The sequence below is a fragment of the Dermacentor variabilis genome, chromosome 1 (genome assembly GCF_050947875.1).
Source record: "Dermacentor variabilis isolate Ectoservices chromosome 1, ASM5094787v1, whole genome shotgun sequence".
NCBI classification, from domain to species: Eukaryota; Metazoa; Arthropoda; class Arachnida; order Ixodida; family Ixodidae; genus Dermacentor; species Dermacentor variabilis.
In genome coordinates this window covers 118,202,541-118,230,292 of record NC_134568.1, presented here as the reverse complement: position 1 = coordinate 118,230,292, position 27,752 = coordinate 118,202,541, and the positions used below count along the sequence as shown (strand labels likewise).

General features: G+C 45.1%; 1 protein-coding gene across 4 annotated transcripts in view; it reads right to left on the bottom strand.

Annotated features, from left to right (window-relative positions):
• LOC142583459 (uncharacterized) overlaps positions 1-27,752 on the bottom strand; it is a 197,806-nt gene that overhangs the window by 136,192 nt on the left and 33,862 nt on the right. For all 4 annotated transcript variants that reach the window (XM_075693941.1, XM_075693949.1, XM_075693955.1 and 1 more), the window contains 3 exons: positions 24,578-24,634; positions 18,153-18,346; positions 10,454-10,614 (listed from right to left, as the gene is read on the bottom strand). In XM_075693941.1, coding sequence (XP_075550056.1) covers positions 10,454-10,614; positions 18,153-18,346; positions 24,578-24,634 — 412 coding nt within the window. The remainder of the gene's footprint in view (positions 1-10,453; positions 10,615-18,152; positions 18,347-24,577; positions 24,635-27,752) is intronic.

Here is a 27,752-nt window from a genome sequence, read left to right as displayed (position 1 = left end):
CATACTGGGAATTCCCACTAGCACCAGCACGGAGAGGCTCCTACAATTAGGGATTCACAATACCCTGACGGAGGTAGTCGAAGCACAAAGAATGGCACAAACCGTCCGCCTCTCATCTTCGAAGGCAGGTAGAAGCATATTAATGTCCACAGGTCTAGCCCCCTTGGCAGTCGACGAGAATGCCATCATGCTCTCTCACACAGTTAGAGCAACCTTTCAAGTTAGCCCTTTCCCTCGGAATGTATACCCCAATATAATGCAGCTAGATGCAAGGCACGAGCCCGCTCTCTCATTGACTTTACGCACAAAAACCTGCAATTAACCACCTATGTAGATGCTGCCCAGTATGGGCGCACAGATTCATTTGTAGCTGTTGTAGCTGATCCTCATGGGAAAATTCTTAATGCAGCTTCGGTAAGACACACCACAGTAGCGGCGGCTGAACAGGCTGCCATCGCGCTAGCTATGAATGACCCCTCGCGGCCTTACACCTACACTGACTCGAGATCAGCCATACAAGCCTTTCTATCTGGCCTAATCTCGAAAGAGGCGGCGGCTATAATCAAGCAAAGACCGCCTGATGCTGTTCACACTATCGCATGGTTCCCGGCGCACATGAGATCCAATGTACATTCCAGCAAACCCAACCCGAATGAGCTGGTTCATGACCAGGCGCGAGGTCTAACATTCCGCAATGATCCTGATACGCTAAACAGAGGGGATTGTGAGCGTAACTCTGATCCTCTACTCTCTTTTAATGAAATAGTTAAACACTATCAGCTTGGGCGCAGGCAATTCCCGCTGCCACACCCACAGCTAACTAGACCTCAATCTTCCACATCGAGAATGTTACAAACGGGATCTTTCCCTTCGAGAGGAAAGTATAGCCGCTTTGCTCTGGACATCGACCCACACTGCCCCGAGTGCAATGAAGGGTATTGCTCGTTAGCACACATGCTCTGGCAATGCTCTGCGTTACAAAACGCATCTTTTAATAAACAAGAGGACTGGGAAGAGGCCCTTAAAAGCGGCGATCCCCAGGACCAACTAAGGGCTGTCCAAAGGGCCCGCGAACGGGCGGAGGACCATGGTCTTCCGGCCCCAACAAAGGAGCGGCCCGCAACTACGACTTAGTAGTTCCTTAGGACCTTAATAAAGTTTGTTGACTGACTGACTGACTGACTGACTGACTGCTTTAAAGAGTTTATTTTGGTTTGGATGAGGGACACTTGCACCTCGGCATTAGCCAAAACTTTATTTTTTGAGCTCAAGCTCCTTCAAAACGGCGGCAGCAAGCTTCCTTTCCCGTTTATTCCTCAATGCGTAGGTCATTTCTGTTCTTGTTTTCCTTCCGCCACTCGTTCGTCCCAAAGGCCATTTGAAGCATCTTGGTCAGTTGCACAGTCTACGGTCGATTTATCGAACTCCCTAGGGGCCGCGAAAACGTCCGAAAAATCGGCCAGTTGGAAAAAAAATAAATGCGTGTCATTTAGTGCCTTTAGGGGGCTCAAACTGCCATAAAGCACGTTCGAAAACGCTCTGAAGGCCTGTCGGCACACATATTAGGCATATCGGTGCTCGTACTGTGACAGGAAATACCGGGTGCACGCGTGTATAATTAAGGAATACATACTGTGTTCCGTGGCAATAGCCCCTTCCCACGCTTGTTATGCTTCACTGCAATACTTTTGCATATGCTTCACCAAGTAACATTTCTGTACAGAGGCGAAGCTGACTTTCAGGAACCGGCATTATGCAACACACCGTGTTTTCCAAGTTTCTAAGCCAATCGCGAGGACCACAAAGGCGGAGTCCGTGCCATTGCTGACAGCAGCTAATTCTTGCAATAAAAAACTCGGAATCCAACGACAAGAAGCTTCATAGCGAACGTAGAAGCAGCTAGGTCTAGCGTTGCCGCAGTGGCGGCAACGGCTGCCAGCGGATCTGCGTGCTAGAGTGCCGGTTCGAGGTGGCGAAGTAATCAAAATGGCAGCGGTGGTGCCTTTGATTATTGCCGTTTCAGACCTGCGGTCACGGCAAAACGTCCTGAAAATCGAACGACGAAGAGTTCTTGCGTCGGAAATGTCACACGTTCTGATACGTTGACCCTATGGGATACGTGGCGGTGTCGCGAAGCCGTCCAAATTATCGGGAATCCGGAAAGTCGGTCGTTTACTGTACACTGGCAACTCCTCCAGCCGACGACAGGGCGTCAAAGACGATTCATTACGATTCCTGCCTTTACTCAAGCCAGCATTACCGCGACTTTCGACCCTTTCACTAAAATTACCGCTAATTTTACCTGATAGAGGCCCAAATTCCCCGAGTATTATCTCACTTTTTTCCAGACTACTCAAAATCCCTGAGAATTCTCGGTTTTCCCGGTCGGTAGACACCCTGCATGCTCTGGGCCTGCCACGCCTCGTGAGAACTGGCGATTTGCCTCCGCAAAGACACACAACAGCGCGCTTACTGGGCTAACGCATAAACGCCTTGGCAGACGCCACTTAATACTTTGTAATTGACAGTGTTTCAAAATGCTTTGATTGATGGACATAGAGATCACAGCAGAAGTAGCGGCCAAATGAAGACGCTGCTGAGGTTGATCCCACAAGCGCTGATGTTGCCCCACTCCCGACTTCAACTGAGGCTGTAGTCCTGTACTTGCTTTGGCCCTTCTACACCGCTGCTGCGACGCAATAAAGGGCACCGGCCTATCGCATGTGGATCGTTTAGAATATTCTGAGGACTGCGTGTTTAAGCACGCAGCTGCCAATAAGAAGCAGGCTACACTGATGCAGTACTTTCAGCCAAATAAATACCATATTTACTCGCATAATGATCGCACCCCTGAATTTTGTCATCAAAATTCTATTTTTTTTTATTTCCCATGTAATGATCATACCCCGAACTTGCCGCAGCGATATGTCATGTGCCAAGTCTAGCTAATAATGATCGCGCTTACCATCTGTCGAATGCTATGAGAACGACTCTTCAAGACAAACTAAGCGGTCTGGACACACCAAACATTCTTAAGTAGATGCCCCATTTCATTCCTTTTATCACTTTCCGCACTTCCATGACAAAAAGAGGTACAACCAAACTTGCCTTTATTATGTGTAGGCTTTATAATGGTTGTGGTCAACAACGACCAAAAAGGTGCCTTCCGATACTTCTCATCTGCACTCGTGGGCACGCAACAAATCGACAGTAGCCACGTTTACCCTGATACGTTAGAAGTGTACCCTATTCATACGCCGACACTTGTAACACAGCTAAAATATTCGCCCACCCTTAGCGGAAACGTGCCGTATTAGGATAGTAGTAAAGACAAATGCCGCAGTTTCCGCAGGATGCCCGCCATGTGTTTCTATGTCACTGGCAGCTAAGCGCACCCATCTGTTTCTGTCACCTCAAAGTGGACATGGCTACATTATTGCTGCAAACTTGCCAATATTAACGATATTATTCATTACTGATACGGAAGAAACTGTTTCAAGGCACGTAATGTACTCACAAGAAGCAAAAAAAATCGTGTTCGGCGCATTCGGCTTGCTCCACCGGCTGCCATTTTTGTTTTGGCGTCCGACACTAAATACAGCAGCAGCCGCCTATTTGTTGACCTGTTGTCATCCCGCAGCAAACGCGGGATGAAAAAAAAATTTTTTTCGTTTCGCGGGAAATTTCACCCGCGTAATGATCGCACCCCTGAATTTGCATCAATTTTTTTGACAAAAGGTCGATTATTATGCGATTAAATACGGTAATTAAATACTTTGTGTGAGGCTTCGAGTATTTACTGCGCAATGATTGGGGCACAATCGGGGATCGTTGTTCGAGGTACGCATTTGGCCCAGACCACGCCAACTTCGCGCGGCTGACTAAGTCAGCGCAGCCTATTGCTAATTTTATGCGGCGCAATCAACCACGCGTTCCAATCAACCACGCGTTCCCAGCAGACGCAGTCAGCGCGGCCTAGGCCAATTGCGCACAGTGCAAATTGCGCGCTCCGAACGACGATCCCCAGTCGCACCCTTGGTTGATTCTGCTGATTGATCAGCAGAAGTTTCTGATGTGTTTTTTACATGATTTTAATATCTAATTCTGGCTATATCGAACTATTTCGCGATCACCACGCTATTCGATATATCAAGGTTCGACTGTATTTGCTTATGAAAGTTAGAAGAGCAGCATTTCCTAAAATTATACTAATGATGAAATTGATCAAAAATTTTTGTTCAAACACAGAAAAACACATTTTGAACATTCAAACCCTGAAGCACCTGTGCGCCATAGGCCACAGCTGTCTCTCTACCAAATATTTGTGCGAGAGGAACTTAGTGGTGGAACAGCCCTTTCACTTTTTGCCACAGGTCCTAGTGCAGGCAAAACACTGATCTGGAGTAGCAGCAAGTACATTTGGTGCAGACTCCAATGCACATGTGCTTAGCATATATCATGTAAATCTTCTGCTATAGTCAATATGTTGCGGAGTAGGGTTTGCACCACGTTTACCCTGCAAGCACGGTCAAGAAAGGATGTGACGCTCCTCCACCCCGTGACGCACAAAGGGCACTATGGCCATGTTCGTCGATACGGTGCAGAGAAGACACCACACAGATTGTCAACAAACGCGGGTTTATTAAGTCAGGGTGCAATGCAGTGCGACAGTCATAGCCTGTGGGCAAAGGCAAGGCCGATGGAGTTACATGTGCCTGCACTGAATACGACATCATGCATTACACTCTTGTCATGCCATGTACATTAGGGAGTTTTCAAATAGGGGCCGCAAAGATATTGCTGCCAGAAAAAAAAAAAAAAGAGCGTCAGCACCACTGTGCATGCGTGAGATGCAAACAGGGTCTTGCGTTTGCGTCGGCGATGCTATTTCACTGAAACAATGCAGCGACCAAAACTCGACGAAAAATTTTTGCGTCAACGTGCGTCAATGAACATGGCCACACCCATCGAAGTGGCGGCTCTCGCCATGTACCACATTCGACCTCATTTGCTAATACCATTCTTAACTATATGATATGCACCACGTGCGATTGTGATTGCAGCGGCTCTTTCCCAAAGCCCCGCTATCACACACGAGCATAGAAAAAGCTTCCGTTAATTCCTATAATGTGACATCCTCCTTTGGCAAACTCCGCAGTACCACGCGGGTTCGATGAACACCGAAATAAAGCGCCAGCAAGATGGTACAGCGGCACTACATGGTACATTTATCAGAGAAAAAATGCGCAAATGACAAACCGAATGACTCCGATGGGCCTCTGCTTTCTTTTATGATGTTGATAATGATAGAGTGCTGTTGGTTTTGATTTCAATTTTGCTGGCTGCGAAGTATCAATGGAAGGAGGGCTTCGCTCTTATGCATGCTTTGCCACAGGCTTGGCGCTATTTTCCACTAAAATGCTGTTTTGGCTCAGGATGGTGCGAAGGTTCGCTCTCGGCACAGTTTGGCACAACTGTTCCACCACTGGGAACTGTCTGATTGCTTTCCTGCTACACTTTACCTAACCTACAACAACCTTTTTGAGTATGGGCAGTTTAAGAATGTTGCCTTTGTTCCCTGTTCTCGGTTTCACGGTTTCATCATAGTGGTGTTATTTAAGCATAAAATGCTATTAGCTCCCATTGTCGGCGACCTCAAAGTAGCCTTTAGCCAAAAGCCAGAGCCGTTATCCGAGCACTCAAACGAAAACATCCGGGCAACCAGTCAAAACTTGAACAGCAGATACAGGACACTATACCCTTGATTGTCATCTTTTGGTGCTGAGACAGGGTTGCCTGTTCAATGCCAGCGGTTCGTAAGTTCAGCGGTGTGGGTTTTGCGCTAGCTCAAGAGACGGCACCATGCTGGGTGATCAAGCCGGCAGCATCTGATGGGCTGCGGATGTCTGTTTGACTGAGACGACACTTGCAATGGGGTTCAGTTCAAAACAAGTTCATGTGCTGTGGTGTGGTGGAGTGTGCCATTACGAACATGTACTACATCCATTTTAAGATTGTGGCTAGTATCATCTCCAACCAATCTGCTTTACAGGTAGCCATTTCATGCTTACATCTACTCTCTATTACGGGAGAGCCATAATTTTTTCCTTCGTCATCTGTTTGGTCTGTGGCATACATAGGTACAATCTTGTTGAGTGGTGACCAATGATATCCATGTGATTGCCACAAGCTAGGCAAGCATCAATTATACACTTCATGCTGTTGCCTGCAATTGGTGCATTGTGTGCATGGTGCAGATCTTGTACAGAAAGTGGTCTTTGCAATTGCAGCCATTACCACGCAAAGGTTGCATAAAGGATTATGTTTGCCCACCTAATCAAGCACACGGTGGATTGAACATTTAATGGCAGTGAGCATTACAGGGCTAGAAATGGGTGTGTGTGTGTACAAAGATTCACTGCTCAATATCTCATATCTACCAATTTATACCACCAGGTTTTTTTTTTCTGTTCTCTTTTTTAGTGACATGCATGTTAGATTAGAGCATGCAAGCAAAACTGCAATAGTGACAAGCAATTCATCATTGGCATTAAAAATCCCTGTAATCCAATCCAATCAACACACTATTGGGGTGAAAATATTCTAGAGACCGCAAAATACTACCACAGTGTGGAATTCACCATCTTTTCTATTTCTGACTGACTCAAAAGGGTGACTGCGGCTTCTATGATCAGCTCAAAATGCCAACATTATGAAGGTCAACATGATGAAAATTGACTGTGCTTAGAAGGGCACCTTAGCTGTAGAAGTTCCAGTAGCTTAGTGCCTGCTCTGGAAATTCATTAGACTGCAAACCATTTAAAAAATGTGGTACAGTCGACTCCCGTTAATACGAAGTTCACGGGGACCGCAAAAAACTTTGAATTAAACGAACTTCCAATTAGCACAAAACACAAAAAACAGCACTTTATTTGTGGCGAAATCGAGTATTTTCTCTAAGAAAAATAGTCGGTCATCTTGCTTTGCTTCTTCTTGCCGAATCGCGCTGCTGAAAGCAAGTTCTGCAGGCTGTAGATGTGGCGGAACGCTTCTTCCGCGTTACCTTCAGCGGCAAAGAAGCGCTCCGCGAGAGCAAGGCCCGCAGCTACATCGGCAGCCTTAGGTTGCGGCTCGCCTTCAACGTCATCGTTGCTTTCCTGGGTCGCTTCCTGGGGCCGAATAATCTCTACAATTTCGCTATCCGTCAGCGCACCGCACGTTTTGACCGCCTTGTCTACGGCGACGTAATATTCAAAATTGACGTCCCCGAGAGCATCACCAAAATCAGTGCCGTCAAGCTCGCTTGTTGACGCTTCCTCCGCTGAAATTTCAGAGGCATCCTCCGAAGAAGCTGCCACAAAACCGCAAGCCCTGAAGCAGTTTGCGATTGTTTCTTGCTTCACACGATCCCATGCTCGCGCCAACATGTGGATGGCACTAAGCAGGCTCACCTCGTACTTTGTGGAGCTATCCATACACAAAATCATGAGTTCGAGGAGGTGCTGCGTGTACAGGACTTTAACATTCTTGATGATGCCTTGGTCCATTGGCTGCAAAACAGCCGTTGTGTTTGCAGGCAAAAATGCGAGGCGTATTGCACTCAAGGCTGGCACATTCACGTGAGCACTGCAGTGATCGACAAGGAACACCTTGTGGTTCGAAGCAGCAAACTTGCGGTCCAATTTGCTTATCCAGCTGTTGAAGATTTCGGCCGTCATCCACGCTTTTTTGTTCGCCTTATAGTCCCCAGGCAGCGTCTTCACGCCTTTAAAACATCTCGGCTTCGCGGCTTTCCCGATCACAAGTAACCGATATCATTCCGTGCCAGTCATGTTTGCCGCGATCAGCACCGACACTCTCTCCTTGCTGCGTTTGCCCCCAGCACAGTCGTCGTCCTTGAATGTCAGGGTCTTCTCTGGTAGAAGCCGATAGAAGAGTGCAGTCTCATCTGCATTGAAGATGTCTTCCGGTGTGTATTCGGCGAGATATTCACGCAGCTTTCCGTCCTTCCACGTGGCGCATGTTTCCTGGTTAACGGACGCCTTTTCACCACACACGCTCTTGAAAACGAGGTCACGGCGATCTTTAAAGCGCGTCAGCCATCCGTCTGATGAAACGAAGTCATCGATCCCCAACATTGCTGCAAGCGTTCGAGCTTTGATCGCAACGATGTCTCCGCTGAGAGGAAGTTTGTTGCTCCTGGCCTCCCTAATCCAAACCAGCAGAGCCTTCTCCAACTCTGGGTAAGCGCCGGTGCGCATTCGCTTCCGAGAAGTCTTGAACTTGTCGTTCTCAAATGCATCCATTATTGTGCGCTTGTTCTTGATGTAGTTAGAGAGCGTGTTCGGCTTGATCACGTACTTCCGCGCTATGTCTTGTTTGGCGGCACCTCCCTTCTCAACTTCCTTCAAAACCTCGACTTTCGTTGCCAGGTCGAGCGTGCGATAAGAGCCACGGTTTGCCATGGCTATAAACTGCGCGACTAGGTACAGTCAATTCCGAATCACGCTTGGAACAACCTAGCCTACGAGCTTCCCGCACAAAGGCGCTCGACATACGCTGCGCACGCTGCAAGACTAATCTCGCACAATCTCGCCACTGCCAGTATGCAGCGCTGCGTGCACCTATGGCACCCGCGTGGCCTCCGCGATCAGCTCCGGCCACACGCGGCAGCCGCGCGTGGCCTCCGGCGGGAGCCGCTTCGCCTCCCGCCGGAGTTGATCGCGGAGGCCACGGCAGCCGTAGCAATGAATAATCGCGCCGCTCCAAGAAGGATGGCATTGCGGGCGGCTGCCGTGGCGATGACACCAACGCGGAGCACGGAACTGTTGCAACACTTGAAAAATTGCACATTCTACCAAAGAATGACGGTCACCTCGAGGATCCCGGCTGAAAATTAACTTCCAATTAAACAATATTACTGGATGAGGACTTCGAATTATCGAGAGATTTCTTCTATAGGATTACATGCAAAACTGACAGGACCAGCACTTCACTTCTAATTAACCGAAAATTCCAATTAAGCGGCTTCGAATTATCGGGAGTCTACTGTATCTGAGATGCCATACAAGGCATTGAAGGCAATATGCCCTGGGGCTGTTAAAAGTTAAAAATCCAACATCCAACAGTGAAGAGTGACACCCAGTCTACTGTAGCTAGAACGCAATAAATTATTTTTCCAAGTAAGGATAGATTGCCACTATTCTCTCTCGTACTATGAAAAACTGGTGATAGGAATATCAAGGGCATTGCATTTATCATTTCTTAAACTATGAAAATCGGGGCACATGTTACAATTAAGGGCACATTATAGTCGTGTAAATGTGACACCTGCTTATTTTAATTTGCCTGTCTAAGGTGCAATAATGTTGTAACTGGCCTATCAGGACTGCAGAAAATTGTCAGTTAAGCAGAGATTTTAAATATACACTACATTAGCTTTAGGAGTGCATGAACCTTTTAGTATATGAGCACAAATTGAACAGTGATGTCCCGTAATGTTCAGCTTCAAATATGTACTGTATACGAAACAAATAAACCCATAGTTGGTACAGAGCTACACACAGTATTTCCATAACGTATGGCCACTGTTGATACGTGGTCCAAGGCTTAGGTATTATATTATGCGGCTACAATTCAAAATTGGTGATGACTACAAATGTAGTCATGGATGAACAGACCACCATCCCCAAAACTCGCTTGGTACATCAGTATAGCTTGCTCAGTACTTACAGATCAATGATTGTCAATGTCTATGAGGGTGGTAGTTCCATGTCTACTCAAGCCGTTAGTTTATTCTTGTCTCCCCTGGGCTATACTTACACGGTAGGGCATAGTAAGAATGTACACTCGCCCATTTGGTATGATCGACATATATGAGCCCATCAGAACATGCTCCTAGGTCTGATAGTGACGGCAACTGGTCTCACAGATGAAGCTTAATGACTGCCACTCCTGCATTGCTTAGACCCCCCTTGATTCTTGCTCTCGTCCTCAAGGTGCACTTGAGAATTCACAGCAGCAAATAGACTTAGCTAAGGCACTGTTCCTCTTACTTGTGTCGAACTTTTTCTCGATTCATGTAGTACATGGTGCACTGTCATGAGTATATACCTGATCATACTTCCCAGAGCAACTTGAGAAAGTCATGCAGAGCTTGGAGATGCATCGAGAGCTCAAATGCTAGCACTGTCAGCTTGCAGTTACCCCTATTTCTTTATAAGAATCAAGACAGCAGGCAGTCTTCATACAGAGAGTGCAGAACAATTACAAAGGGGTTCTCAAAAAATGTGAAAGTGGAAAACTAACTTGAAAAGGTAATGCTCACTGATGCCACTATTCAAGCTATGGTGTGCATAGGGAGAGGCACTCACAATGCAGGTTAAATTTTGTGCATTATTTTTACCTGAAATGAGAATAACATGCTCAACTGTTAAACAAAGTTTGTACACACCTCTGCCCAGGGACTCGTATGTCAAGTTCAACTGCGCTGTGAGGAAGAGAACAAATGCCTGGCGTGTGAAGCCATGCTCTGCAGGGTTCATGCTTTCCCCTGTCACTTCCTGATAGAACTGCAGAAGTTCATCCAAGGTCAGGCCCTGTGGCCCGCTCATCCTGTAATAGAATATTGCAATGATTAAGCATGCACATTCAATGTAACAAAGCTCATTCATTAGTGCTAGAGTAACATGTCACTTTTCTTTTGTTTGCTTAATTCTTCACCTTTAGTTTTCAGAAACTGAATTATGGGTGCTACTGATTCATAGTTAGGAACAAAATGTGATATGAAATACACAAAAATAAATGTACTTCCTTGGCCTCAACAGAAAAGGAGACAAATTTCACTTTGAATTTCAGCTGTAGAACATAGTACAGGGAGTGGCAGTTCCATTGGCATTTGGCTCTGAGAACTATGCCACCCATTTTCCCTCACACAAAGACACCTGTACATGCACATGTACAAAAACTCATGTACACAAGTTTTTGCTTCATTTGTTCATAATTTGTTCTCTTTTTCCTCTCAATCAGGGGTTCTCAAACTAGGTACTGCGAATGGCATTAGGGAAGAACGAAAACCCATTTTACCTTCATTCATTTAAGCAATTTCTTGACTAAAATAAATCTTGCATTGCATTTCGGATTTAACGAAACCACCACACGCCAAATCCGCACTTAGTAGTCTTTAATAATATTTGGGGTTTTACGTGCCAAAACCACTTTCTGATTATGAGGCACGCCGTAGTGGAGGACTCCGGAAATTTTGACCACCTGGGGTTCTTTAACGTGCACCTAAATCTAAGCACACGGGTGTTTTCGCATTTCGCCCCCATCGAAATGCGGCCGCCGTGGCCGGGATTCGATCCCGCGACCTCGTGCTCAGCAGCCCAACACCATAGCCACTGAGCAACCACGGCGGGTGTTAGTAGTCTTTGCAGGAGGCCTTTGTAGCAGCTGCGTACAAGACTCATCCCTATTTATTTTTTGGGCCGACAGTGTCTTCCCCAAGCTTTTTTCATTCCTCCTAATAAGGGCATTTGCAGCACATGAGCGGGAATCACTTCAAAAGTTCTGCAAGCTTTGGTCCACTTCCAAATTTAGCGGTCTGTCTCGTCAACTCTTTTGTTAGCAACAGACGGCAATATTGGTTATATAAACGGCACATGGTAGCACACATGCAGGGTGCGTTCACATGCAATTTGCACTAAAGACAAGTTAGTGTCAGCACAGGGCAGTTTTAATACCAGCTGGCTCACTATCATGTTGCACCAGTTTCTACCTTATCAAAAATAAAAATGAGTGACGAGCACCACTGCAAACCACTGTAGCTGCATGCTGTTCGACGCAAGCTTTTAAGCTGAGCATTGTGGTCAGTATTGACCCTTTTCGGAAAGCAGTTTGCTCTCAAGAAACGAGATCAAACTTGAGAGTGGATTTCCAGGTTCAAGTACACATCCTTTGGAATCCTTTGCCCAATTCAGGCCATTGAAACACTCCCTTTTGAAAGCTTTAAGCAAAAAATTAGCAAAATATTGAAAAATATGACACATTATTGATGATGAAAAAAGAATGCCGATCAAGAAAAAAAATTAATAGCGAAAAAAATTAATATGTTATGGCTCCCAAATGGGAGCCTTGTTCACAATAAATGTTCACAATATTTCAGCACCGTTGTGCAAGCTGAAACGTCTTAATTTCTCAATGTTTTTTTTTTTTCAGTGTTCTCTTTTTCCTCGTGCCTCTTCTCCACTAGACGAGATTCCATCAAACCCCGATTTTATATTATTGATGAGAGCAAAGAATAATACTAAACTGGACATACAGTCGAACCCGGATATATCGAACCCGCATATTTCGAATTATTGGCTATATTAAACACACGGATTACCCTCTTGAAACTACTATGTAAAAGTATAGGACAATTGCGTAGTATATCGAATTCCATTTTCGTCAGACATTCGATATATCGAACGCTGCGCCGCACCGCGCCCCTGGAAGGTGCGCTTTTCCCAAAGACATCCGTGTCCGATCCTCAGGGGAAAACATTTCTGCAGTCAGTCAGCAGGCTCCTCCTCTGCACATGCGCGGCCGTCGCCTAGCGACGGAGACGCAGAGCCTTTCCCCCTTTCTTGTGCCCCACCAGCGCGAGCTCTCTCACTTCTCCTGTACCGCCGGCGTGTGCATTGGGCAAGGCCATTGGAGCTCAACGAAGAGAGTGTGCGGCATTGAGACGCGGCTACGTTTGCAAGCCACGCTTCTTGGGGAAAGAAAGAGAGAGTGAGGGGTCGGCACGGTCGCTGCCAGAGAGGGCTAAAAAAAACTAAGCATAGCACAGCGCCTTCGACGGCATATTCCGCCGATTTTTTTCCCCGCTCTCTTCTTTCTTTTCCCTTTGTCGTTCCTACGCAGCTGCGCTGACTGCCGCTCAAACGTTGGTTCTTTATTCTATGAACAGGCTTCGCTTGGACTGCTCCATCTGCGCATCGCGCGTTTTCTTGCGTGTACCTGTGTTTCAACGTGCCGTGTGTAGCATGTATGATTGCGGTCATCTGGTGAGCTATGGCATCTGCAGACCTAAAAAAGAGGAAAAATCTGGACTTTGCAAGAAAGTTTGAGGTAATCCGGCGTGTCGAGAATGGAGAAAAGTCCTCCATGGCAGACGCATTCGGCATTCCGCGGTGTACTTTAAGTACGTTGTTAAAAAACGAGCAGGACATCAAGCTTAAAGCAGGTGAGGAAAGTCGCTCGGGAGCGTGTCGTGTGCGCCCTGCTGCTTTTGACAAAGTGGAGAAGGCACTCTATACGTGGTTTCTTCAAATCCGAGCGAAAAATATTCCTGTGGATGGCCCGATCTTAATCGAAAAGGCCAAATGGTTTACTACGGCTCTTGGCGAAGAGAACTTTTGCGGTGGCACTGGATGGCTACAACGGTTTAAAAACCACCACAGCATTGTAGGAAAGGCCATTTCAGACGAAAGTGGGGCTGTCAGCAGCCAGGAGATGCAGCAGTGGCTTTCTGAGGAGTGGCCGAAGATCACTGCGAAGTTTTCGCCTGCAGAAATCTTCAATGCAGACGAAACTGGTCTCTTTTGGCAAATGTTGCCGAATAAGACACTCGCTTTTCGTGGAACCTCATGTCATGGCGGTAAAATGAGCAAAGTGCGTGTGTCGGTACTGCTTGCAGCCAACATGTACAGCTCGTGCAAGCTACGGCCATTTGTGATCAGGAAGAGCAAGTCACCGCGCTGCTTCAAGAACTGTAAACAGCTTCCCGTCCGCTACGGCTGTAATAGGAAGGCCTGGATGACACGTCAACTTTTTGTTGAATGGCTGCAGGCTTGGGACGCTGAGTTGGGTAAGTCGGGCCACCGAGTTTGCCTTCTGGTAGACAACTGTTCGGCCCATCAAACAACTTGCAAGCTGCAGCACATTGAACTGAAAGTTTCTCCCGCCGAACACCACAGCGAGACTGCAGCCCCTCGACCAGGGTATCATAAAGGCATTCAAGGTAGGCTATCAGAAGCGACTTATTCAACGGCTCCTCGTAAACCTCCGCATGGGAACCGATCTCAAGATTGACCTGCTCGGCGCGATCCAGATGATTACCGGCGCTTGGGGCGACGTGAAGCAGGCCACAGTAGCCAACTGTTTCGGCAAGGCAGGCCTTGAAGTGGCCGGAGATGAATGTCAGGAAGCTTTAGATGACGATGAGTGCTTGGAGGACGCGTTTCGCGACTTGTCCAATTTTCCCGGCGCCGTCCCGTCCGAAGTTACTGTTGATGACTTCATTAATGCTGACAGCGAAGTTCAAGCGGTAGCCGACCTCGCTGATGACGACATTGTGGCCGGAATAGCTGGCGTTCAAGACTGCGATTCCAGCGACGACGAGGGCAACTGTGTTTTCGAAAAAACGCGTCCGTGCACAGCCACTGAACTGGTGTCAGCGTTCAGCCTGATTCGGCGCTGTTGCGGCGAAATGGAAGGCACTGGGCTCTCGCACCTGGACAGTCTCGAGAAGATTGAGACTAGCGTGTTCAACTACATCTCCCAGAGGAAAAAGCAGCCCAAAATTAGTGATTTTTTTTCTGTGAAATAAAGCACTTTCATATTGTGTGCACATGATATGAGATTCATGGCTGTTCCAATTGGTAAGCCACAATTTTTTATGATCGCGAGTGCTTTTTTGGCCTATATCTGTATATCGAATTTTCGCTATATCGAACTATTTTCCGATCCCCGTCGAATTCGATATATCCGGGTTCGACTGTATTATTGTAAAACAAGGAAGTAAAAAAAAATGTGAAACCCAATCTACCAAGCACGGTGCACCTTACAATTTACCCTGCAACTTTTTTAACAGCACAAGGTAAAAATGATTCTTTTCGCAATTGGTAGAGGAGTGTGTGGGATTGCACAAGAACATAAAAATGAAAAATGTCCTCGTGCCACAATCTTCCTGAATAAACATTAAATAATAATATAATTATTTAATTGTGGGATTTTACACACTAAAACCACAATCTGATTGATTATGAAGCACACGGTAGTGGGGGGACTCTGGATTAACTTCGACCCCTTGGTGCTCTTTAACACGCACCCACTGTATGGTACACGGCCGATTTTGCATTTCACCCCCACCAAAATGCGGCCACGGCGGCCGGGAATCAAAATCGTGATCTCATGCTTAGAAGCGCAACGCCATAGCCACTAAGCTACTATGGCAGATCTCGAGAGATTTCAAGTAGCTGTACTATAGCCAATATTGCGTGTCATGCAGCTCTGTTCTTAGCAATATGCATAAACATTTGGTAGCGTGGAAAGGAAAATGGTACTCAAGAAAAGCGGAGCTATATCTAGTCATGCAGTACAGGGCCTAAAAGCCTGCACATAATTTCATGGTGGCTACCCAAAAAATAGAAATGTAGTTTTTGGAAACTTCGATTTCTTTTCTTCCTGGTTTCAGAAAGCAGTGAGACACTGATTGCAAAAACCTCTGCCACATTAACACACAAAAATATTTTAGAACCAAGCTGTTTTACACCTAATCACATGTAATATTTTACTATCATAGCAGTATACACAAGTATGCTAATTAGAGGTAGTGATTCCAGTTCTACTTCATCCCAAATGGCTAATACACCCACAAACCGACTTCATTCCAATAATGAACTGAAGCTGAATTTCATTCAGCCAAGTCTTCATTCATTTGTGTACCTTCATTCGTATTAATGCAATAGAATGGGAAAACCAGGCAAGACGGAATAAATTCATGCCTTTGTAAGCTCTTGTTCACATCGCTACTTTGTGCCGTAATTCAAGATTCGTCCCTCATGCACTAGTTTAAAGCAAACTGCCACAATGTGTTGCCCTGAAACAAACATCATTGGAGCAGAGGCAGTTTGTACAGTGTTGCATGATGAAAAAAAGTTTTTATTCTGGGGTTTTACATGCCAAAACCACGATCCGATTTTGAGGCACGCAGTAGAGGGGGACTCCAATTTCAACCGCCTGGGGTTCTTTAACGTGCCCCGAAACATGGTAGCGATTAAGAAAAAGTTTTTTTGCAACTTGCACATTCAGCATGGAAAAGGAATAGGCACAGAGCAGGTTGCAATCACAAGAGCCACTTGATTAGCGGCAACATGCTTTGGCTGTGGAGCAATTAAGCTTAGTCACACCTCCAAATTTTGAAACACTCTATGGCGATAAAAAACTTTTTAGGTAAAAAGTCCGTCTTAAATGTACACAAAAGGCAATTATTCAGTAAAACATTTTACAATGATAGATTATTGCTCAGAAATTTCCAAACCATCAATATTATCAAGAACAGAGCTTTAGATGCGAGAAATCGAGGTAAATGTACGACACAATTTGACCCTCTACTGGCACTTTCTAGAAATAGCCAGATTACGCTGCGACACCTCATTATAAACTGTGTCATTAATATTCCACCACTGATAACAAAAAAAATATCATTACATTGCATCGTAAGATTGAATGCTACTTGTCTACTCTGCTGTAAAAACTGAAATACAGGTAGAGGTTTTTTCTTCCCCCCCCCCCTAAAAAATTCTTGGGATGCAAAATTAGCAGGCCTCTGCTTGACTTTAGTGCTGCAATCAAAAATGATGCGATAGAATTTGTGAACGCAAACAAGAGCATGGCAATGCTGCCCCATCTGGTTGCAAAACAGTGCAATCACAGTGAGTGCAAGTGTTGACTTTCATTACGGCTTCTACGCTGTTCATGCTCAACTCCAGACACTATAGTGGAATTTATTCAGGCGCATCATGTGCAAGAACGACTATCAGCTGGGACAAATTGGCGGCGCGTAGGAGAACTCTTGTCGGCCACTGTAGGGTGCGAACACGGCATAAAAAACCTGAAGCTTCAATTGACTGGAGCTAGACCATGCAAGGAAGTGAATGGCCAGTAGTCACACGAGGACGCCAGTAGTCACTCGCGGACGCCTGCAGTCACTCGCGGACGCCTGCAGTCACTCGAGGACGCCTGCAGTCACTCGAGGACGCCTGCAGTCACTCGAGGACGCCTGCAGTCACTCGAGGGCGCCTGCAGTCACTCGAGGGCGCCTGCAGTCACTCGAGAGCGCCTGCAGTCAGCTGCAGTGATCACCAGCGTGCAACTCAAGTACCCAGTGCGTGCTGTTCACTGATCACTGAGAGCGTTGCGCATGCCTAGTCCTGCATAACAAATGCTTTGGACATCACTGGTGATGTGCTGTGGGATGCCATTAGTGACTTAGCAGTCATTCTCTGATGAGAATTGCCACAGTTGGACGTGCGGCTTTCATCACAGGCAATGAATCAGCGTATTGGTAGAATATAGTGTGTGCTGTAGTTCATTGCATTAAAGAATTTTTTTTTTTCAATTTTATTTACCTCAAAGTCAGGGATCGACCTATATACAGCATCAACCTATATTCCAGTTTTTACACTATTAGATTCTTAGAAAAAAAAACTGATTGATGATACCGTTGACAACGGCACATTTTCATTCTTACTAGACCTTGCGCTGCCCACATTCTGACATTTTGGCAGTTCTGGTAGTGTGCAGCATTTCAAGATTAGTACGTCCTGCACTTACGATCGACACATGCTTTCTTTTGACAATTAACCGCAGTTTTGGCTCCATCTGGGATTGGTTTCTGGCCACAACCTTGCATTTTATGCGAAAAATTGCAGCGCCGGATCAAAGGCACCGCCACTTTACTCACTGATGGCCATAAAGGGCGGCGATGATGTATGCAGTGTCACACCACCTCGCCCGATGCAGCCTATTTGAAATGTGCTAGAGGAATGCAGCCCCTTCAGTTACTACTTTATCGGGAACTATGTTTTTCTTGGCACAAAGCAAGTGCTGCAAAGCTTCTGGAATAGTATTTAGCCGTCCACATTGGCTTAATACTTGCCTCTAGATGATGATTAGCCACACAAGTTCTGCAGAAACATTCAAGGTGCCTCACTATTCAAAGAGAAGGAGCTACGGGAATTTTTTTCTAATTGCAATGTTTGCCATTTACAAAAATTGTTGAGTTACCTATGCAACATCCTGCTGCTTTCAGGTGAGTGGCAAATATCCGTCATTTATCTGACACCCCAGATTGTTTTCAGGAATTTGTACTTAGTACACATTACCTTATTAATGCCTGCATGACGTTCACCATCTTGAGATCCAGAGTGGGCTCTTTGGGTGAGGCATGCAGACAGATCATGAAGTCTCCATCAGAAAATGGCCGTGACACAGAAACCACGTGCCTGAAGTCTGCTATCAGGTTCATCATGTTGTCATAGCCATACTGTGTAGGGCACAGCTCGACACCTGTCATTTCCTGCACCACCATTATAAGAATAACAACATCGTTTGCGACATACTGGTAAAAATACGCTCTTTGCCAAACATTGCATTTTATACGAAGGAATACTTACTTCTAGCGACCAGACTTTACTAAACCCCTTTTGAACATAAATTGATGCACGGTCCTTCATGTGGCAAATGAACCTTTACAATAAGAAATATGTTGTGATGACTGTCTCCTGGAAAAAGCTTTTATCATTTTCATACCACAAGAATGAACTTCTCTGCATAACAACCAGTTGAATATGTAGGTGTTAGTTTCTTTAACCTTAGACGGAATGGCCACCTTAAACATACTGAAGGCACTTTTGAGAAAGTTGGGGTACTTGAGCCAGTTGTCTATGCAAGCCAACACATAAAATTCTTGCTTTTAAAATAATACGCCCCATATTGGAATATGCCACTGTCGTATGAAATACTTACACAAAAAGCAACAACTGTACAAAGGCTACGTCCGTCCACGTCCCGTCCTTCACTTAATATCGTTTGTGTAATACTGAGCGCAATATAACCATGAACGTTCAACTAGCCCCTTTCATTGCTGTACAAAGGAAATCGGGTTCATGTACAGTGGAACCTCATTTTAAAGAAGTCACATTCAACACCAAGATAGCTTTGCTATTATATATGATATACACTATAAGCATATATAGTTGAACCTTGATGTAATGATTACCAATATAACGAATTAGTTCGTTAGATCCGAGATGTATAAAATTTGGCTGGTCACTTTTATTTCAATGGAACATTCTCCTGCAATGATGAAATAAAAAATGTGGAATCAGATACGGTATTGGCTATAGCGAAGTAAATTCTGATTTGCACTAGCCTCAAGATACATATTCTAGAAGCAAAAATGTATAATACAGTCACCGATTGATTTTTCAAACCTGCACAATTTCTGCGGCACCGCAACCAACCCTTAGCACTAATGTATCACAGCAATAACAGAAATTTTCATGCGGCACAGTGTTTCAGGCATGAACCGTGCCGAGATGTCGCATACATGGCGACCATGAATAATGCTGCTACCATGTCGACCGCAACTATTATAGCAGCCTAAGCAGTGCAGCCAGCATGATGGCTGGTCATAAGCCGCCACGGGAATCTCGCTGCCAATAGGTATGTTCACACTTGTAGACCTCATCGGCAATCAAGTGCGAGAACAGATGCAAGGGCTAGACTGACAGCCAAAGCAGCAGAGTACAAATCAGTCCCTTCCGAGTCCGAAAAGTCTGTCGGCAGCGCGCACATTTTGGCGAGCAGCTTGGTGTGGCTCGTCCACAGTCGGGAAGCCAATGTTCCTATCCTACGCGATAGCATTGTTCACACTGTTCCATGTTCAGGAATTTGCAGAGCGCGAGTATAATTTATTGTTCCCGTGCCTCGTATCAGCACAGCAAGATGTCGACAGGTCATCCAAATCCGCAGGAGAGTCTTTGCTGGCCTGTCGGAGGCAACCCTCTTGCAATTCTTTCATATAGACCTGATCACGATTTCCTTTTTTGCCAATAACCGAGCATATGATTTATAACAAATATTGGATATAATGAAATTACATCCGATGCAACTGTTATAACGAGGTTTAACTGTATTTGTTACATGCTGATATTGGCAAGAAACATTTTAGATTTGTGGTGCATTAGCGCAAGCTCTTGGGCCCAGTAGGTGCATGATGAATTTGAAAAAGGGGGGGGGGGGGGTACCAGCGAAACACAAAATTTATTATGTGCAGCAATGTAAATTTCAATAAAGTACAGTTGAAAGTCCAGCGTCCGTCCGTGTCTAACAGCTTTTCCTTGTGTGCGCGTCTTTTGTGTTTCGCTGGTACCCCCCCTTTTCAAGTTCATTTTAGATTTCTTTGCTACATCCGATAATTCATTGTAGCCATTTTCACTACATCATAATTAGACTGTATATCCTGTAATGACTGTATATCCAACCGTAACGGGCTGACATCACCCACAGCTATCTTAAAAGCAGCAAATAAAGAAAGCCTGCAGATGCAAAGATAGACTAAAGTTTTTATATTCATTTTACCATTGAAAATTTGTAATAAATAAATCCCGACGCCCAAGAGAATAGAGCTATAAGAAAATCATTGGAGTCTTGTTTCACACTAAAGCCACAAGCCATAACTAACTGGAATAGTTGAACCTCAGTATAACAAACTTCTATATAATGAAATTCTCAACATAACGAAATATTTCACTTGTCATAAACTCTTGTCCATAGAACACCATGTATCTAGAACCTCAATATAATGCAGTGTTTGTACACCATTTCAAAATAATGAAATTTCACTTCCGCCATAAAGGAATGCCAAGACAATAAATGGAAACTTCCATGGACGCAGATGGTCAAGTGCTTAAATTAAAAGCGGCTGCTTGCAAACACACCTCTCAAATCACGGGCTGCGCAACAAGAGCGACCACTGAAGTGTAGACACATCATGTTCCGTATAAAGTACAATTGCGACAAGATCCTATTGCGCCCATTGCACTGTGTGCTTTAGGTGCGAGTGAAAGTATGCGAGGGTGAGACAGGAAAGATGGTGGCTTCACAAATGCTGCCTTCCCACACAAGCGAAGGGAAAGAGGGGGAGGGGTGCAAGCTCGCGGTAATGCTATCAAGCACACACGAGGGGGGGAACTGAGGGGGGGGGGGGTAGTTTTAGGCCGTGGCTGCGCATGGCTATACGCGTAGTGCGCACCGATGGACTTGTGGCGGCCTTGCGCAGAACACACGGGAGAGGAGCCAGCCGCGTGCCGTAGTTTGAAGTGTCATTGATAGTGCTTCTCTGTCTTATTCACGTTTTCAGAGCAAAATAGGCAACACCCTTCGCATGTGTGGAGTGGCCAAAGCTTCAAGAAATGTCAAAGAAGAATTGATGCAGGGGGGGGGGGGGGGGGGGCTCAAATACCAGCAAAACGTGCCAGCGATACGGTTCTAATCATTCCCCACAAAGCCTCATCAGCGGGAGCAACGATAGCAATGGATCGTCGCTTCGGGGGGAAATTTCTTGTTCTCATCCTTTCCTTTGTCGCATTGTTTTTCCCCACTCGATCGTAGTTGGACGTGTAAGCGACAAAGTTAGTCTGCAGTACAGCATTCGGTTTAAAGGCATTTCACTAAAGTTCGGAATGCCGTTTGCCGCTTATATTGTTTTCCGCTTCTTTACCACGCTGCGCTAGCAAGGCAGCAAGACTGCACGAGCGCATTGTGTTGTATGTTAAAGTTACTGAAGTTTGCAAGAACTGAAATTGTTGGTTATATGTGGCCCGGTAAATCCTCGCACCAGCTGTCGCGCACTTCATGTTTTTACATCTATTTTATGTGTGGCTTCGCACATGTTTAACTGTTGCTAGTTGCTTCATGTATCTCTTGTTGATTCTTTTGAACTGCGAGGTTTTCACACTGCCACATTTTTGAAGGGTATAAATCACGCTGTGTCTTATCGGAATGATACCAAGCGAGCGCTTCTTTAACAGCTTTATTCCTTTCACCCAGAGGCATGTTAGATATTGTGGTTTTTGGGAAATGTGTTTAGAAAATAGGTAGTTCAGGTCGAGAATTGCTAATAGTTGCTGCAAATGGTATTTTTGTTCCATTTTCCCCTGAAAATTCGTGTCACGTTTGGGAACTCATCACACCTCGATGCTGTCTGAGCGGACTTAACACGCCAAGTGATTTGTTTGTTTCACAACGTAGTCCCATTTTGCATGTGAATTTTGTACTCAACTTAATTCTTTATTATGTTTACGCTGCAGAGGACTAAACCCGGCCTTTCTGCCAGCGCTCATCTACTTTAACTGGCGCTGCTCTGCCTTCAAATATATCCCCATGTGGCACCTCTCTCTAATAAAATTTTCAGAAAAGTAGTGAAAAGTTTCACATTAGCTTTGTACGTTTTACAAGCAGCTCCCTTGGGGAATTTAGAATTGCAAAAATTGCAGCAGGAATGGCAGTTCATTTGCGTATGCAGCAGAATTGCATCAGCAGTACAGCGCTAAAATGCACTTTTATTAACCCGTGTGTTTGGTGACTTCGTTGACTAGCGAACGCGTTTCCATCAGTAAATTCGCAACTACTCTTCTTGAGGCGACTTTGACTGCACTTATTCAGCGATGGCACATCTATTCATCGGCAGAAAAATCACAACGGCATATGCAGACATCGCACCGTGCGGATTTGTTCAACATAAGTCTGAACTAACAATGGGTGCTTATTATTGAGGTACAGAAGTAGCATTACTGCAAGGAGGAGGAGGAAAGAACTTTATTGTGTGCCCTGCGGGTTGGTGGGGAGGGCCGAAGGCCCCGCCTAGGTGACGGCCAGGAGTTCGTGGGTCCTGGCGGTATCCTCGGCCCGCTGGAGGGCCCATAGTTGATCCTTGAGGGCAGAGCTGAGAAGCGCGGCTTCCCAGCGCCTGCGAAGGCTGCTGCTAGAAGCCGCGTTTTCTTATTGTTATTTATCCCTCTGCATTCCCATAATATATGCTCCAGAGTGGCTCTGGATTAACATGTTTTGCAATTGTCCGTAGGATATACATCTGGATATATGATGTGCGAGAGCGCAGGATTTGGATACGTCCTAGTTTGTAACTACCGCCATGCGACAGACTTCTTTTTTGTCAATTTCGCGTGAGATCGCGGGAATATGCGCCTCTGTAACCTATAATGTTTCGTAATGTCATTATATGTTGTCATTTTGTCCTCCCATTCCCACTCATTTACCACACCGTCACATCCGGAGGGTGTCGGGGCGTCACTTGCGACTCCGGCTCGGTCCGTAAGCCCTCGAGCCGCGTCGTGTGCCGCCTCGTTGTTGCCGTCCTGTAGAATTTATTTTTTTAATAATCGAGGCATTGCATTCGTCAACAAAATTTATCGGCTAGTTAACATGAGCTCCACTTCATGTAAATGGAGTTCATGGCGTTTCTCTGCGGGATGCACCTGGCACGTATGTGGACCGTGTTGTCCCAAACACTGTTAACATCCTGTTCATACCCACTCCCACAGAGGTCAGCATCTTTCCTACAGCTGTCACTACAGAAGAAGCAGTCTGGCACCCGAACAAAGGAGAAATCGCAGCCACAAACTTCAGCCATCCTTGCTACAAAGGGTTGTCGTCTGCTACTGCTCCCGAGCGTACTGTTGGAAGCGCCCGCTAGGTGACTATCAGTAGCGCCTCTATAGGCGGTGCACTAGGCATACAAGTGTGGCTGAGCACATAGGCAGCCGCGTATGCATAATCTGTTGCGTGTGCAAAGAGTGGGCGTGCCGAGACGGTGTGGCATCATGTAAGCTGTCTTACCACACATTTAGTATCAAAGGTTGCGTACTTTGGAGTTTAGGTGACCCGTTGGAGCGAGGTGGACGAAGCATTCGCTCCCGCTGCAGGCGCTTTCCTCGATAGCATCGCCCACACGGTGAAGACGCTATCAGCCGTGGGGGCGGTGTTGGCGGTATGCAAAAGCGTGGCTGGCTTCGCTGAATTCATACCACCGAGAAAATATCGACGTGCGTGGCATGATACCGTATCATTCGTCACCGACTCCCAAATTTATCAAAATGAATTTTCTCATTCAAGCTTGCTTTTTTTGATTGCCCGATAATTTGGAAAATTCTGCGGCCCCTTTCCGTGTAAGAAAAATCGGCAACTGTACTTATTCACATAAAAGGTCATATTTCATTACATTGAAATTTCGATATAACGAAAATAATTGCCGATTTTACTGACTTTCTTATATCGAGGTTTTACTCCATCCACTGATGTTGAATGCCCAATATTGTCTTGGTTCATGCTTCTCTTTATGGCGTAAAAATCTGAGTTATTAATTGAGTCTATACTGTATTTGTACTGTCCAGTATTGACTTTATCCTTTTATTTTTATTCTCCATTGCAAAGGACACTCGAGTTTTCACTGAGCATTATTTTTCTTGAATTTGCTTCTCCAATATGCACTGCTTGCTAGTTGCTTTTTTCTCTGTACTGCAACCCACTTCTGCGTATTACCTGAAACTCAGGTCAGTAGTATAGAAGTAAATACACGTAAAATAAAAATCTGAGACTGGCAATCAGCCCAAATTTGATTGTGTAATATGTAGAGCCTGCATAAGCCAGCCAACTTTAACAAATGGCGGCAATACAATGCAAGTTTAAGTTTCAGCATGCACTATGAATAACGTAAATAACTCCTCACCTTGTACAACTTTGCAAAGCTTGATAGCCAAACACCCTCGGGATGTTGTCCCAGCACCTGTCAGGAGAACCACAAAAAGTGGTGGCAGATAGGTTGACTTCTGAGAGCAGTTTGATATGTATGAAATATATCACCAAAAGTAGCAAAGCAGAAGCTACCAGATAGAATCAAAGGTATTGCCCACACAACTAGTTAAACCCACCCACCCATAATATAGATCCACTGGAACATCCACAGGAGTGCATGATCACAGCTCTGCAAGCAAACGCCTTATAAGTGCGAAACTGTTGGGTGCAAGGAGGATGCATCGCTGCTTCATCAGAAGCACTATTAGGCATATTTATACCAGGACCAGCACACGAAACTCAATCTAGACAACACTTGCGCCATGAAAGCCACCCATATTTTACTTAACCCTTTTTTGAGATCCCTAAACTTTAGGAATTTTTATTAATGGATAAATAATGCAGGAACAAGAATTCGTGACATTTGTTGTAGATGATAGAGTGGTGATTAAACTACAGCAAAGCAATTTTTGTAGTTCGTCCGAATGTGCAGTTTAGGCAATGCTTTTATCGTACTTAGCTTCACGATTCACGACAAATTTTAAATGGTTGTCAGGTTACAAAAAATTTTAAGGTCGAATATATTTTGGAAGACTAAAATATCATACTTTTTTGATGATATAGGAAATGGCCAAGCGCCAAAGTTGGGACAGTTGTCATGGAATGAACGGTGCATGGAGTGCAAGTTTTAATTTACTGTCTATATGGAACAGCAAATGCATACTATAGACAACATAAAGTGATTTAATGGCTTCTAGCACTCGTATCAGACTATCTGTCAGCACACCACAGCATCCTGCTCTAAGTAAGTTTTCATAGAACATGACTTCTAAATATGTACCCTACAGCCAAAAAAAATAATGGAAAATTGCTCTTTTGAATGCAGTATGACCACTTCATTTCAATTTAGAAGTCCTTAGACAGTAGATCTAATTTATTATGTTTTTATGGCATCGCACAGAGAATGGAAGAGCTGGTGAAGTTTAAAAGCCTGAAACCCCAAATATGAATGAAGGCAGCACTGTTTTACCTGGAGTAAGGTTTATTTGAAATTTCGTTAAACCTGGTCACCAAAACTTATTAAAAAGAATGCAGGTTGAAACCTACAGGAAGTCTCACTAGACAGGGTACCATTATCTGCTCTTTATAGCAAGTAATTGTGCATTTTGAGCTGAAAGATCCCAGAGAAAAAAATCTGAGCATGCACAACGAGACCTGCAAGAGCCTGAATGTTCTAAACATTTCACACACAAGCAGTAGCGTGTGCTGTGTGCTCAGCTTGCCCAGTTCACGTTTTATGCATGCTGAGCCTTGTGAACCATCAAGGGCAACAAGACAATGGAACTAAGAAAAGAGATCAAATGAAGAAGGTAGGTTAGAATGCTGCCCTCATTAGCTGCAGCATCGGGCCAGATGCAGCACATATGCCTACACTTTACAGTGCCAAAGTTGTATCAATGGGCAAGGGCTCAGATTATTGCAATTAATCCCTTGTGCACTGTACGCAAGAAAGCACTGCACATATATGTGACCCTTCCATGACACCATTGTTTGTTGCTTGCTTTTCTGCCGGTCTTATGTTTGCTGTGGGCAATGGGCAGTAATACCAGTTATACAGCTGGTTTTAATTCAAAGGCTGTGGAGCATGTGGACTGCGCTACCGTGAGGCATTTTGCCATTGACAGGCTGCAAGTGCTGCTGGTGGAAGTAGCACAACAAGCTGCTTGCTACATATCGGGTCACACCTTCTGGCAGCCGTATACCAATAAAGCTGCCACTTTTTGCAAATAGTGGACGTGTGTACCATGTAAACAGGGATATTAGTCAAGATATTTTCATAAAAAGAAAAGTAGGCTAATGTCACCCTTCGTCTTATATAGCTGTCCTTAGCAGAATGTGTGTCATTTAGCAACCTACGGCATGCATGTTGGCGAAAGCATAGTCGAAGCCGCATCCACGTCCGAATGTTATTCCTGGCATTTTCTTTTTGTTGCTACTGTGTCTACTTGTGCATGCTCTTCTGATCAACTTCATGCGTGATTTATTTTTGTCTCGTGGGCGATGAGTTATGTAGGGACAGTTTTCAGCGACATTCAAGATAATAGACTTCTGAACAGCATACATTTGGGTTAGGTTGTACATAGTTAAATTAGGAAGGAACAGCGCCAACTAAGACAACCACGAGAGGGAGAATGACACAGGACAAACGCCAACTTCATCTATCTTTATTCATCGAAAAATCGGCAAATATAAGGAGAATCACATAGTACATGCGCACAAGGACCATAATGCATCATCTGCCAAACCATTCAAGATACAACAGTTCTGTTTTAAAGAGGGTCACGGAAGTATCACTAACACAGTTTTATTCCTTCTTTATATGTAATGCCTCCAAAACCTCACGTGCCTTTGTATCTCTGCTTCTGCCAAGAACCTTTATCTCTCGGAACCGTCGTTCACACTTCTTGCAGTAGAGGCATAGTTTCCGTGGCGAATGTTCTGCCACCCGGTCACACGCAGTGCAAGTTGCACAATGCTGGGAAAGATGCGCACCTCCTTCTTTCAGCAACCACACGTTCAGCTGAACGGTCATTCACGCATCTACCCGTTTGGCCCACATGGGTTTTTCTGCAGGTCAGAGGCATTTCATATAGCACACCTACCCGTTTGGCCCACATAGGTTTTTCTGCAGGTCAGAGGCATTTCATATAGCACACTGGTGCAGTGCTTTACAAACTGCTTGCCATGTTTTTTGGTGCAGCAGCTCCTCATACCCTCACTTGCGACACGGGCACAGCGCTGTGCTTGTTTCCGAGGAGCCAAAAAAATGTTAATAGTCTCGATGCTTGCTAACATTTTCTTAACCTCTATTCACAGCATCTTGGAGCCAATTTTAACAGGAAAGGGTGTACTAAAAGTGTGCAGGTATGTTGATGTTTTAATAGTTTTTGAAAAACTGAACGTTTTGACTTACACAAATGGTGTAAGCACTGTCCTAGACAGTTTTAAAGCGAAGGGGCAGAGGTTGGTATTCATGTATGAACTACCCTTGCAGGGGCAACTGCAGTTTTTATACATTAACATTACCTTAGGTGAAGAGCATGTATGTT